General features: G+C 38.0%; 1 protein-coding gene across 2 annotated transcripts in view; it reads left to right on the top strand.

The window, feature by feature from the left end:
• The window catches only part of VPS13A (vacuolar protein sorting 13 homolog A), a 327166-nt gene that overhangs the window by 197173 nt on the left and 114663 nt on the right, over positions 1-15330 (top strand). For both annotated transcript variants that reach the window (XM_077474893.1, XM_077474892.1), the window contains exons 54-63: positions 870-1102; positions 3582-3729; positions 5991-6137; positions 7935-8016; positions 8756-8825; positions 10608-10716; positions 12073-12186; positions 12265-12410; positions 12493-12574; positions 13751-13864. In XM_077474893.1, coding sequence (XP_077331019.1) covers positions 870-1102; positions 3582-3729; positions 5991-6137; positions 7935-8016; positions 8756-8825; positions 10608-10716; positions 12073-12186; positions 12265-12410; positions 12493-12574; positions 13751-13864 — 1245 coding nt within the window. The remainder of the gene's footprint in view (positions 1-869; positions 1103-3581; positions 3730-5990; positions 6138-7934; positions 8017-8755; positions 8826-10607; positions 10717-12072; positions 12187-12264; positions 12411-12492; positions 12575-13750; positions 13865-15330) is intronic.

Genomic DNA, 15330 nt, shown 5'->3' with positions numbered 1-15330 from the left:
GAAAATTCCCACAACATACAATTTTTACAGTAAATGAGTTCATTGATGCTACTGCAAATGCCCTATTCAGTGCCACTGCAAACATAAAACACACATTACATCTTCTCAGTACACAGTGATGTGGCCATTGACACAACACTACAGCTGTCACCTACAAATTCCTTTGCTATGGTGTGATATATAGGTCCTAACTTGGAAGTCAATCCTGAATAGCCACATCTAAGCTCAAAACATTTTAGCTCCCACACTAAATGGCAAAAAGAAGCAAGTACTTTCCTGACCAACTAAAGGGTAAGTTACACTACAGAAAGCAGCTGACTGCATGGTTTAAATGTACTTGTAAACTGTCTATTCAGACAGTCTTTTAATTCTGGCACCGCTGCCAGACAGCTTATCTAGGTCCTGGAGCGTCACTGCAGTGCCAAACAGTTTGCTTAGAAACACACCATGAATCTGTTGATTGGACAGTGATGGGTCGTTACTCTGCTCTCTCTTCTTGTCAGCTTATGTGTATGGCAGCAGAGCCTGCTTGGCTACTAGTAAGGATGAGCTCAGGCGTGTTTGCAAACCACACGTACAGAGCCTGCCTGGAAGTTGGCACTGCGGAGTGGTAATCGCAGGCAGTGAGATATTTTGCAATCTCTGCAGCCGTGCATCGGGACAATGTCTCATTGCTTGTGATTAGCGATCCGCAGTGCCGACTTACTGCGGGCTCTGCACATGCGGTTTGCGAACATGCCTGAGCTGATCCTTAAATGCTAGTGCTGGGCCTCTCTCTGCCACTAGCCTATGACATAGAGATGCAGAAAGTTAATATCAAGGCAAATATAAGCAGGTGTATTAAAATTCTTGATATATTTTATGCTTAGGACAGAGTTGAATACCACAGACTTGAGGACTGTCTTCTCTACGTTGTTTGTTTCCTGGAAGGCTTACAACGGATTGTGCTTTTCACCGAAGATGAACATGTTTTCAGTGTGACATATGAGAATGAAAAGGCAGAATTGGCAGAGCAAGAAGTCACAATATCATTGTCAGATGTTGGCATTTCTCTAGTAAATAACTATTCCAAACAAGAAGTATGCTACATAGGCATTAGCAGGCAAGTTTTTTTTTATTTCATAAAGTTGTCATTACATGCCTAAATGTATTATTTTAAAATGGTGATTACACAAATGTCATAATTAAGTGTAAAATCTGTGAACTATATCTGTAAATATATATATATATATATATATATATATACAGTATATATATATGTAGTTCTGTCAGGCTTGTAAAAAATATATATATTTAGAAGACAATAAACACACAACTGTAAAATAGAAAGTAAAAAGGTAAACTATACCTGTAAAATATAATTTACATTTTTATGGATGAAAGTGTTCTATGTTAGAATTTAGAGGAGGTGAGAAATCCATACATCTCTGTGCTGTGGACCATCTCCTATTGTATCTATCTTGAAGCATTCCTAGGCTTAGTTCTGCCAAAACACAACTGAAGTGTCAAGGTATGATGAGAACCACCATCGGCATTGGGGATGAGATCAGACATTTTCATATCCTAGCCCAAATCTTCCAGGAAGTGGTCACTGCACTGGCAGTTGAAAGCAGCCTAGGCATTCACCTCCCCACAGCCGCATGTATACAAGGGCAATGTATATACGTATGTGTCCCTGGAATCGCATTCAGCTTTGTATTTTCTATAAAACTATTCTGTATCTCTGTGCTGTTTCTCATGTGTCTGCTCTATCAGGATGCAGTTGAGAGGCATAAGGTAAGGAATGTGAAAACAAAAGGGGCATTTTTTATAAAGCAGTGAATATAACATTCACTGCAGGTAAATCAATCACTGTAATTTTAAATTAGATACACATGCAGCGAATGTTTGAATGCAACATCCCCTGCTTTATAAATACTGTATATCTTAGTCTCATGCGTTCTAACACAAAATGTTCATGTTTTATCCCAAGAGTTAACATAGAATGAATAGGGATGAGCCAAACACCCCCCGGTTCGGTTCGCAGTAGAACATGCGAACAGGGAAATTTTTTTTGAACACCGTTAAAGTCTATGGGACATGAACATGAAAAGTCAAAAGTGCTAATTTTAAAGGCTTATATGCATGGTATTGTCATAAAAAGTGTTTTGGGGAACCCAAAAAACTGACCTTTTTCAGGAGCAGTGATTTTAATAATGCTTAAAGTGAAATAATAAAAGTGAAATATCCCTTTAAATTTCGTACCTGGGGGGTGTCTATAGTATGCCTGTAATGTGGTGCATGTTTCCCGTGTTTAGAACAGTCCGTGAACAAAATTAAATTTCTAAAGGAAAAAAAGTAATTTAAAAGTACTCGCGGCTATAATGAATTGTCGTTCCCAGCAATACACATAAAAGTAATTGAAAAAAACATCATAGGATTCCCCCACAGTCAATTTCCAGACCCTTGGGGTCTGGTATGAATATTAAGGGGAACCCCGAACCAAAAAAAAAAGAATTGCGTGAGGGTCCCCCCAAATTCCATACCAGGCTCTTCAGGTCTGGTATGGATATTAGGGGGAACCCCAGCACCAACATTTTTTAAAAAAATGGCGAGGGGTCCCCTCAAAATCCATATCAGACCCTTCATGGGACACACATTTTTTTATTTATTTTTTTGTCCCAAGCCATGTCTTGTGTGTTTTTTTTTTTTTTTTTTTTTATAATTTTCACACTTTTTTTTGGGTGAAATGGTAGGGGTACATTTGTACCCCGTTACCATTTCACACAGGGGGGGAGGCTGGGATCTGGGGGTCCCCTTGTTAAAGGAGGCTTCTAGATTCTGATAAGCCCCCCACCTGCAGACCCCCAAAACCACCGGGCAAGGGTTGTGGGGATGAGGCCCTTATCCCCATCAACACGGGGACAAGGTGTTTTGGGGGGTACCCCAAAGCACCCTCCCCATGTTGAAGGCATGTGGCCTGGTACGGTTCAGGAGGGGGGTGGGCGCTCTTTTCCTGCGGCCTGCCAGGTTGCGTGCTCACATAAGGGTCTGGTATGGATTTTTGGGGGGGACCCCCGCGCTATTTTTTAAAAATTTGGCATGGGGTTCCCCTTAATATCCACACCAGACCTGATATGGAATTTGGGCCCCCCCACACAATTTTTTTTTTGGTTGGGGGTTCACCTAATATTCATACCCAAGGGTCTGGTAATTGACTGTGGGGGAATCCTATACCGTTTTTTTCAATGACTTTTATGTGTATTGCCGGGACCAACAATTCATTATAGCCGCGAGTACTTTTAAATGACTTTTTTTCCTTTAGAAATGTCATATTGCTCTTGGACTGTTATAAACCCGGGAAACATGTGCCACTTTACAAGCATACTATAGACACCCCCCAGGTATGAAATTTAAAGGAAAATTTAACTTTAACTGTTTCACTTTCGACTTTGCCGCGAACACCCCAGATTGTTTGCTGTTCGGCAAACGGTCGAACATCCGATGTTAGAGTGTAACATCGGGCTCATCCCTAATAATGACTACTGTATAAAGCAATAAGAACACAATTAATGTATGATTTTGATGATTGTGCCATATAGTTCAGATGTAGTTTGGGAGACAAAGAAGAGGAGTCGATGGAGGCCACTGAGTGTGAAGCAAACAGAAAAGTTAGAATCGGTCTACAAGGAATACAGTGAGTCTGGCCCCAAGGACATTAAAATTGTTGAATTGGATTCCAATGCCCAGGTAATCCTTGTAAAGTATTCCTTTTATTTAAATACATAATTTTAATGCTATCCACTTGTTTAGGTAAAGTTTACATTTGTTTGGTGATACAGGTTAACATAAACTGTATAATCATACATGAAATGTAATAAAATAAATTTGATTTGTTCTCCTCATTTGTATGTTGGTATTATTTTATATTAGGCTCGTAGAAGAGCAAGGAATATATTTACAGCAGGTTTTTTCTGGACATAAAACAAATGAAAAGGATTTATAATCATTATTATTCTCCCCATAAAACTCTCCTTAACCACTTCAGCCCTGGAAGATTTTACCCCCTTCCTTACCAGAGCACTTTTTACAATTTGGCACTCCGTCGATTTAACTGACAGTTGCCCAGTCATGCAATGCTGTACCCAAACTAAATTTGCATCCTCTTTTTTTCCCACAAATAGAGCTTTCTTCTGGTGGTATTTGATCACCTCTGCGGTTTATATTCTATAAACAACAATTTTGAAAAAAAATTTTTTTTACTTTTTTGCTATAATAAATATCCCCAATTATTTAAAAAAAAAAAAGATTTTTTCATCAGTTTAGGCCGATATATATTCTTCTACATATTTTTAGTAAAAAAAAAATCGCAATAAGTGTATATTGATTGATTTGCGCAAAAGTTATAATATCTAAAAACTATTAGAAAGATTTATGGTGTATTTATTATTATTTTTTTACTAGTAATGGCAGTGATCTACGTTTTTTTTTTTTTTTTTCCGACAAACAGATCGGACACTTTTGACGCATTTTTGAGACCATTAACAATTATACAGCCATCAGTGCTATAAAAATGCACTGATTACTGTGTAAATCTTACTGACAGGGAAGAGGTTAACACTAGAGGGCAATCAAGGGGTTAATTGTGTGTTCTAACTGTATGGGGCTAGGACTGAGTAGGAGAGGAGACCTATCACTGTTCTTAATTACTAGGAATAAACGACATGTCTCTTCTCCTCTGACAGCACAGGGATTTGTGTGTTTACACACACAGATCCCGGTGCAGGCGCTCATGCACGCGAGCGTGACCGCCGGCCATTCGCATCGGGTTCCCAGCCGCACAGCGGGCGAACACCCTCTGGTGGCCGGAAAGGGGAAGGCCGCAGTATATCTGTGTGAGCCGTTAAGGTGGTTAAATCACTCTAAACTCTTTATACTATCTGCACTGTCTCCTAATGCTGCGTGCCCCTGTGTGTGTGTCATTTATTTAAAGAATTCAGTATATACCTGATTTCATAGCGCCACTTGACCGGCTGGGGAGGAGAGAGCTGGCCCGGTCACGCGAGTGCCGAGAGGTGCTCTGAAAACCGATATATATTACTGCATTTTTTTAAATAAATGGCATACAAAGGGGAACACAGCATTAGGAGACAGCGCGGATAGTATAAAAATGTACATATTATTTCACTAGCTGACATTTAGGGAGTGGGACAGAGGGAGACACAGAAGATCAGACAGGAGAGATAGCAGATGCCGGAGGCATGTATACTGACAACGGTATTTCAATTGATAGAGAGGTCCAAATGACACAGTACAAGCACTATGCTGTTATTCGTGCTTTAGGACTGGATCAATTGTTTTTTGTTTTTTTTTTAGGGTAACCAACGCTTTAAGTTCTAAGAGTCTGTGATCATAATTACAAAAATAGCTCTTGGAATTCTCCATACAAGAAATGCGGACACCCAAACCACTAGTTGTCAAGGTCACCCTTCATTTGTAAAAGTGCATGAAAAAAGGTTATGGTTTCAGAACTTCCTTTCAAGGGTCTTTGTCTTTGGGAAATGCATCTTGATTTTATGTGCATCTACATACATTTGTGAGCAGTTTAAGGACCTTATGAAATCATGAAGAATTCATCGATTGGTGTATTTGACATGCAGTTGACCAGCTCCTGACTTGCATTTGAGCTCCTTCTAAGCTGTATCAACCTGCTTAAGGCCAATTTTGTGTTATTGAATTGTACAGGGGTAGAAGAGGTTCTTAACAAAAATCTAATAACGCACACCACAATTAAACGGATCACATTACACCAGTTGAGCTAACACATACTGGTATGATAGCAGACAGAAGGGATCTGACCAGTCAAGATCATTGTTTCATTTGAAATGTTGAAACCTGATGGTTGCTTATGAGCAATAGCTCCAATTTACCTCCATTTTTTTCAAATGAACTTTCACGCTTATCTTGAGCAGTATTCTTTAACATATTTTGTGTTTTTATGTATGTTGCAGGTATGCCTAACACCTACTTTCACTGATATGAAGTTTGTACAGCCATCACCAGCACCAGTGAGAAGAAGTTTCTTGCCAGCTTTGAAAATAGAATACTCAGCCTCTGCTCATCAGACTTCCATCAGACTACAACTCTACAGAATACAGGTATGTGCAGGCAACTTATTGTTTTGTATTCTTCTGTAAAACAGGTTGATTTGAAAGGTAATTTTCTCACTAGAAAATAGAAATATATACACAGTTGTGCTCATAAGTTTACATACCCTGGCAGAATTTATGCTTTCTCAGAGACAGAAAATTGAAGTGTGTGTTGGGGGAGGTTGCTATAAATAGATTAGCAGTCAGCTTGCTGTCTAAGAGCAGAGCTGTGCACTATCCTTTCATTCCTTTGCCTATGAGATGAGGGGGTGTGTGCCTTTCCTCCAGTCAGCTTTCTTGGCTGTATGCCAATAATCCACTCCAAATGCTAACCATGAAGAGAAAAAAATTAACAGAATGTGCATTTTCTAAAGGCTATACAGTTGCATTCATAAGTTTACATACCCTGACAGAATTTGATTTATTGGCAATTTTACAGAGAATATGAATGATAACACAAAAACATTTCTTTCACTCATTGTTAGTGTTTGGCTGAAGCCATTTATTATCAATCAACTTTTTACTCTTTTTAAATCATACTCACAACAGAAACTCTCTGCTCTGCTGATTTTATCATCCAATCATGTGCAAGCAAAAATGCTGTTTTTTATTTTCCTTGCATGTCCCCCTTGAATCTACAGCGACTGCACTTCCAAGTGCACTTGTAGTGCAAAGTAGATTTGCCTTTAGTAAATAACCCCCATTGTCTCCTGATATTTCCTTAATTCGCTTCAACCTCTTGGCTACCTTGACTTTTACGAAGGGGCATTGGTAAACAAGAGGTTAAATATGTTATGCTTTCAGAATTAAAAATTAGGGCCTACAATGCAAACAAGGTATACGGTTTACCCGCTGAGCGCTTCTTCATATTTTCATCCAAGCTCCAGGCTTGGATTTGCAATCTGGTGTTTTGGGTACCTCTTTTGTTGAACAATGTGTAATGCAGAAGAGGTATTTCAAATTCTAGCCAGTCCCTTGATATCTCTTGTTTCTACAAATCCTGATTTGGAACTTATAAGGAGTTCCTCAGCCACAAATTGGATTCCAAGCTACCTTGCGAGTTTGAATCTGATGGGTAATAATTCACAGAGAAGTTGCACAACACAGGACTCTTGAAACGGATTACCCACACTACATGTAATGAGATCTCTTCAATCTAGCTACAGTGAATAGCATAGAACTCTGATTAAAAGGAATGTTTTTCACGTGTTTTCAAAAGCACGTATGTTCATTTTTTGCAATGTGTATCTTCTATGTATGACTTTTTTTAAAGTTTCTAATTTTTCCACTAGAGTGAGCTCTCAGTGGTTTAAGAAAATCACAGTGTCTCTGCTTAACAATTTATAGGAGGGAGTTCTTTGTTTTCAGCAAGCTGGCTGTGGATGTTAAATGACTCCTCTATAATGTATACAATTGGAAATTACACATTGAATCATCTTTAAAGATTTCCTCACATAGATAACATTCACATCACTCTGATCTTTTTTAAATGTGTATCTAAAATATTTCAAAGACTATATACAATCTTTTTAGGTAAACTGAGTTAAGTTTCAATGTTTGTTGGATAGCCATAACCTCTTCCCTATTTTAGTTGCTGCTTGTAATTGCTATTTACAGTATATAATTATTTTCACTATCCAAAAGGTAATGTACTTATTCATGTAATGGCTAATAAATATTGGCCAAATGTGCTTTAAGGTGACAGTTACTTTATATCTTAAGATACAGATTGAAAACATGTTTTTGTTTTTTTTTATTATTCTTATTTGTCATCACTAATGTTTCTATTGCATGCTTTATTGACAGATACAAAATCAGATTCCTGGAGCCATATTTCCTTTTATATTTTACCCAGTAAAACCACCCAAGTCTGTGACCTTGGACTCAGGTTTGTTCTTTCAGTTACTTTTTTTTATTTTTTGCAAAATCTTTATTTTCAGTTTTAACATCCACCAAAAAAATGTGACAAAGATAAATAAAGGGTGCAAGCTCAAACCCGCAAGCACCCCTTGCAATGGATATACAAATTAAAAATCCAGAACAGGATAGATAGATACATCCAAAGTAATCCATGCATATGGATATACAAATTAAAAATCCAGAACAGGATAGATAGATACATCCAAAGTAATCCTCATCAACACTCCAAAGACATGCTGGTAGGTTAATTGGCTTCTGTCCAAAATTGGCCCTAGTATATATAATGGGGACCTTGGATTGTGGGCTCCTTGAGGGTAGGGACCGATGTGAGTGTGCAATGTACATAGGGATAGGGACAATTGTAGACACTCAGGTTGAACTGGAAGGACTAGTGTCTTTTTTTTAACCTAACTATGTAACATCAAACTGCATAGGGAAGAGTACTCAGTATTTTTTTTTTATAACTCATGGTAACTAGGGACATGATTTCCAAATTCTTTTATTTCAATTTCAGATAGTGACACACTTTTCATACCAGTGGCATTGCAGAAACGCTAGCTGTGTGTACATTCTTATAGGAATAACTTTTTTTTTCAGAACTAATGCCAGAACATAGCCAATATTTTCAATAGTATGTGATACAAAGAAAAAGGTTCATTGATTAAAAAAGTTCATGACTCATCCTATATACATTTGATATTGTTTAGAACCGAAACCCTTCACTGATGTGAGCATTGTGATGAGAACAGCCGGACATTCTGAAATATCACGAATAAAGTAAGTGAGAATATTGCTCAGACTTTTATTATTGTGGCATCATTTATCTAATATAGAGGAGGTATAGTACCATCATAACCAGTATCAAAATAAAAATGTTTGCTCGATTCCCACTATATATATATATATATATATATATATATATATATATATATATATATATATATATATATATATATATATATATATATATATATATAAATTAAAGCTAAATTTTGAGGAAAGTAAAAATTCTACAAAAGATAAATGCTCTTTTATGTCTAGGGAAACAAGGAAGGCAGTTTTACCCCAAACTCTGCTCCTACAGGATCCTCTGCGCTACAAAACCAGTTGCTACAGCCTCTTCTCCCCTATGCTGTGGCGGTGGAATTCCCTCTGATGTCATCAAGACTAATGTAGGGCCCATAGCCCTACACGGGATGTGAGAATGCAAAGGAACAGTCCACTGCTGCAGCATAGTGGAATGCCATCCAGTAGAGGAGTGGAAGATTAGGTAAGTAAAACTGCTTTTCCTTCCCCACTTCAAGGGAGAATTTTTACTTTTCCTGGAGATGGGCTTTAAGGTATTAGAGAGGATAAATGCAGTTTTTAGAAGAGCCTGTTCACATTGGCCTGCACAGTGAAATTAAGCAATTTACTGTGCAAGCAGCTGTCAGTTGAAGGTCTGGGAAAGTGCGGTGCGATGCACGTTCAGTCGCATCACACTGTGTCATGCCCCCCACCCCCATTACTTGGTTTCAGTGTACCACAGCTTAGCTGTGCAGTGTAGAAACAGGGACTGTACATGGAGCTTTCAGGTGAGCTCTGGCCTGTTGCAGAAAAATGCATACAGTATAAATTTTTCCACACTGCACGGCTCGACACCCAGTGGATTTTTTGTAACTTTAACTAAGCACTTATTTTGTTTGTGTATACTTGTGGTGACTTAGGTTTAACCAATGCAGGAAAACGCCAGTCACCACACTAGTGTGAATGAGTGCTAAAGTTTCAACTGAAATAAGCATGTAATTGCTGCCAAATGCAAAATGTAGAGGTTCATCTCTTCCTTTGATAATGTAATGCTATTGTTTAACATGTATACATTTCTCGGTTATACTTTCTTTTTAGTTGCAAAATGCATAACCTGTACAGGCTTTTAACATCTCCTGTGCTCTACATGGGGAGAATTGAACACTGCAAGATGTGAACACTTCATAGTTCTGTGCAGCAGTGGTCATCAACCCTGTCCTCAGGGCAAGGTTTGCAAGATAACTGAAATACATCACAGGTGATATCATTTGCTGTTCAGTGATTGCATTATTCTAGTCTGCATCTCCTCAAGGTAAAACATTAAACCGGGCCCGTTACTGGACCCTGAGGACAGGGTTGATGACCACTGCTGTACAGGCACTAGCGATATGTTTATACAGTTTATTTTTTCAGATTTTTTATTGAAAGTTTTGTCATTTTACATACTTGTTTATACATTTTACATATGTTTTAAATCCTATTTTTTTATGTCTGTCTTAGGGCCGGAGTCGACAGGCTTTTGCTTGCTTCAAATGGGTTTTGCACTCCCATACAAGTCTATGGGAATGCAAAACCCACTTGAAGTAGACCATATGTGTGTCAGAAAGAAGTCAAAGGCAGGGCAAATGCACCTGTCAATAAATTGTGAATGATGTCTGAAGCTTCTCAAACTGATGCCATTGGCACAAGCCCAAAGCCTCTCAACACAAGCCACTATTATGCATTCAAATCCCTGAAATGTATGTACTACAGAATAGTATGCTCTTCTAACAGGTACTTCAAGGTTTTAATTCAAGAAATGGATCTGCGATTGGATCTGGGATTTTTATATGCTTTGGCAGAGCTTTTTACCCAGAGTGGAGATGTGTCTAAGCACCAGGAGGTAGGATTGCAAAAAAATACAGTTTTTTCTATTGCATTTTTTAAAAATGTGTTATGCAGTATTTTCTTTATGTTGTTGAAATATTTTACATTTATACAACTATATGTAGAGCCTGGCATGCTGCGGCCCATGGCTTCATTTATGTCTTGGATACTACAAACAGTGAGAATTTCCTGCTATATTTCCTAACTCTTTACTGTTCACTAGTGAGTTTTGAGTGTTCTTCCTGCTCTTGCAGCATCCTGCATCCCTTGTTGCAATTTATATATAATAAATTAAGGCCAGCAGAGTGAGAAGGTCCCCCTTTGTATTAGTAAAAGCAAATGTACAGACCCAAAAACTCAAGTATAGAATGCTTACCAACAGAGTTCCTAAGAAATATAAGAAATGGATGTTTAACTCTCCAGTATCTACCAAATACTGACATAATATTTTTAGACGAATTGACCATTTAATGAATCATTTCATATGGCAAATGGTTTTCAGATTACCATAAAAAGACAAACCTATACCTCATGATAAATTGTCTAATGTTCAAAAGTGTACAACCATTTTTTTCAGGTAACTAGCCCTCTGAAACAATTTTAAGAGTACTATAGATAGCTCTGCGATTGTCAACTTATTGTCAAAACAGAGCACTGTAACGGAAGTGAGTTATCAAGGTCACTTAAGTGTATAACAGACTACCGATGATTTAGTAAAAAAGAGGTTGAATGGTGGTAAAACTGTTGGCTGGAATTGTGTTCTACTGTGAGCTTTATTAGTCATTTTAGAGGTAGCAATATCTTGATTAGATTATTTTCTGGGTCCCTTAGAAATTTGCTTGATTCCCCCATCAACACATACCATGTTGATGAGGGAATCCCTCCTGCCAAACCATTGACTTTTCCTGGTGGGGACGGTAATTATATACCAGCCACTGGCAATACTCATTAGTAAAATCCAGCAGGTTGGTTGTACCCAGGTTGATTGATCAATCAACTTGATACATTCAGTTTGACCATGCTCACTTTCAATTTCAGCTGGTTCCTGGCCATTCGCTGATCGAAATTTGTCCAGTACCTGCCGAACCAGCCATAACTCGATCAGTGTGTGGCAGTCCCCGCTTAACAGAAGTGACAGTCTTTGCAAGTACTGCTAAATGATACAGCAGTCTCCATAAGTGGTACACACCGTCTCCATCATGTAAACAACATGATTACAGTTAGCTATTAGATGCAAGAAAGGGTGTAATGGTGGTGTACCATTGGCCCAACAAAAGACCTGTAAAATGACAAAGATGGTTTTGAAATGTGGTACACATCCTATTAATGTTATTGTGCTCTGCTTTCCCTCATTATGTTAAATATGCAATAGGTTGTGCTCTTCAAAAAAGATGTGGAGTCCCTCCAAGCTGAATTAAGCACAGTGACTTCAATTAATACCTCCCAACTGAGCTTGTATGAGGATTTTCATATATCTCCTATAAAGGTAATGTAAGATGAACACATGTTACTTTGTTAAGGAATATGCCTAGATACTTTAACATGCGTTTTTTTCTATTTGTAGCTGCATTTAAGCTTCTCCCTTAGTAGTGGTGGAGATGATGGGAATAAAGAGCTTCGAGACAAAGAACTTATACCAGTGCAATCTTTAAATCTTCTCCTGAAAAGTATCGGTGCTACCCTGACTGATGTGCAGGATGTTGTGTTCAAGTATGTGATCCACAGTTGCACTTCCATATGATAGAATGTGTCTCCAAGTCATAGATAGTCATGTTATTTCTCATTTTTTTAGACTGGCTTATTTTGAGATTCGAAACCAAGTTTACACAACGCAAGAACTGCAATGGGAAGTTATAAGACATTATTCACGACAAGTGAGTATATATTAACATACATATATACTTAAAGCATATTTACTGTGATCCAGTTTGGCATAATGCAGATATGCATATCTTATACCTGATTAGGTTGCTGAAGAAGCTGATAATCAGTGTAGTAGTGAGTGATAGCTGTAGTCGGCTGGGTCCTGCTGGGATTTTGTGTGATTGGCTTCTCTTCTACACAGTGTCCATAGGGTGTTGTGCATCCAGCGCTGCTGTCATTTTATAGAATTTGAATATAAAGTGACTGTCTGCTTTCCCCAGTAGCCCAACAGGTATGAGATATGCAAACCACATTGTGCCAAGCTGGATCAAGATAAGTATGTAATACAGATAATTCCTGGAGTTCAGTTTTAAAAACATATTTAATAAGTCAATCATTATCCCAAAAATAACTTTTATTTAGGAAAATTACTCATTGATGAAAACTTTTTTTCTTTTTTCTTTTTTTTTTTTTTGTGATTTGAGCACAGAAGTATTTATAATTGAGCCTTGACACCCCAGTTTCATAAAAATGTGACCAGGGCAGCTTGTTAAAAAAATAAAATAAAAAAAATCATTTAGAATAAGGATTGTTTTAATTCCACAGCCTAGATTGTGGAGTAATTATTTGCATTGTGTATTAATAAAAAGTTTGGGTTTTTCCTTACGTTTATTCCCTAAAATCACATGGACAAATCAGGTTATAGCATGTAAATCTGCACGAGGATTATATCTCCTCCCTACTCTATAAATTAAAAAGATACAAACGTATGTGGTATGTCAAGGGATGGGGGTGTTTTAACTGTTAAAAGACAGTTTTAAGAACAGGTAATGTTAGGAACAAGGGCTGTTACAAATGATAATATTCCAACTAAATGGCTGCAGGAAAGTGAGCATGCACAGAGAAAATGAGAAGGCATGCAAAGAAACCCAAGGGAGACTGCAAAAAGAAGTTCACAGAAAATATAAATGGTGTAAATTTCCAAATGTTAACAGATCCCTACATGAAACCAATCATCACAGACCTCTCCAAATCATGGTCACAAGTTGGTTTGTCTCTCTACTCCTAACAAAAACCCCTCTTTGAATATTTTTGATACATGTACAATTGGCAATGAAAAGGTTAGCTTCAGTTACTTGAACATGGCTGTTGATAAAAAAATTTAAACTGTCTTTCTGCATTTTTAGGCCATTAAACAAATGTATGTTCTTGTTCTTGGCCTTGATGTGCTGGGGAACCCCTTTGGTTTATTTCGAGATCTTTCTGAGGGAGTGGAAGCTTTCTTTTATGAGCCTTACCAGGTAATACATGCATCAGTGTCTCAAAATCTTGCATGCATTTTAGTATTTTACTTTGAAATAATGGCTTTTAGTGCGACTATGTATTGGCCCACTTTTATTTTGTTCTGTTGGCCTGCTTTTATTTTTGTTGTTGTTTTACTTACAAAGGTATGTGCAGAGTACAGTGAAACACATGTATAAATTAACAGTATACCAGCACAAAATTTTCATCACTGTGGACTAGAGTAGAATTCCCTATGCCTCCTTGTGATGGGAGCCACAGACCAAAATTACACGGCACCAAGATCCCAGTGTTGGGACACAGTGGATTTCCTAAAACTGGAGCACACATAATCTGGTGTAGCTATGCATAGTAATCAATCCGCTTCTAAATTCTTGTTCAAATAAGCTTTGACAATAAAACCTAGCAGCTGATTGGTTACTATGCACAGCTGCACCAGATTTTGTGTGCCCTGTCTTTAGTAAATCTCTCTCCCAGTGTACTATCAATTTATAACAGACTAAAAATGCGTTCATTACTTTAGCTGTTTCATTACTTTAACTGCTAGCTAAGCGTGAATTTAAATAATCTACACATTTTATTCTGTAGTATTCATGCTAATGCATTCTCCAGTTGGCTGGTAATTGAAAAGGATCGTCCCAGTCTTCAGCATCTTACGGTATCTCACAAAAGTGAGTACACCCCTCACGTTTTTGTAACAATTTTATTATATCTTTTCATGTGACAACACTGAAGAAATGGCACTTTGCTACAATGTAAAGTAGTGAGTCTACAGTGTAAATTTGCTTTCCCATTAAAATAACTCAACACACATCCATTAAGGTCTAAACCGCTAGCAACAAAAGAAAGTATACCCCTAAGGGAAAATGTACAAATTGGACCTAATTAGCCATTTTCCCTCCCCGGTGTCTCATTAGTGTTACAAAATCTCAGGTGTGAATGGGGAGCAGGTTTGTTAAATTTGGTGTTATCGCTCTCACTCTCTCATAATGGTCACTGGAAGGTCAACATGGTAAAGAACTCTCTGAGGATCTGAAAAAAAAGAATTGTTGGTCTTTATAAAGATGGCCTAGGCTATAAGAAGATTGCCAAGACCCTGAAACTAAGCTGCAGCATGGTGGCTAAGATCATACAGTGGTTTAACAGGACAGGTTCCACTCAGAACAGGCCTCGTCATGGTCAACTAAAGAAGTTGAGTGCACATGCTCATCGTCATATCCAGAGGTTGTCTTTGGGAAATAGATGTATGAGTGCTGGCAGCATTGCTGCAGAGGTTGAAGTGGTGGGGGGGGTCAGCCTGTCAGTGCTCAGACCATACGCCGAACACTGAATCAAATTGGTCTGCATGGCTGTCATCCCAGAAAAAAGCCTCTTCTAAAGATAATGCACAAGAAAGCCCCGCAAACAGTTTGCTGAAGACAAGCAGACTAAGGACATGGATTACTGGATTATTCATGAAAGACAG

Source organism: Lithobates pipiens, unplaced genomic scaffold, assembly GCF_037356315.1.
Source record: "Lithobates pipiens isolate NorthernLeopardFrog02 unplaced genomic scaffold, aLitPip1_a1.2 Scaffold_13, whole genome shotgun sequence".
Classification (NCBI taxonomy): Eukaryota; Metazoa; Chordata; class Amphibia; order Anura; family Ranidae; genus Lithobates; species Lithobates pipiens.
This window is presented reverse-complemented; position numbering and strand designations above follow the sequence as displayed.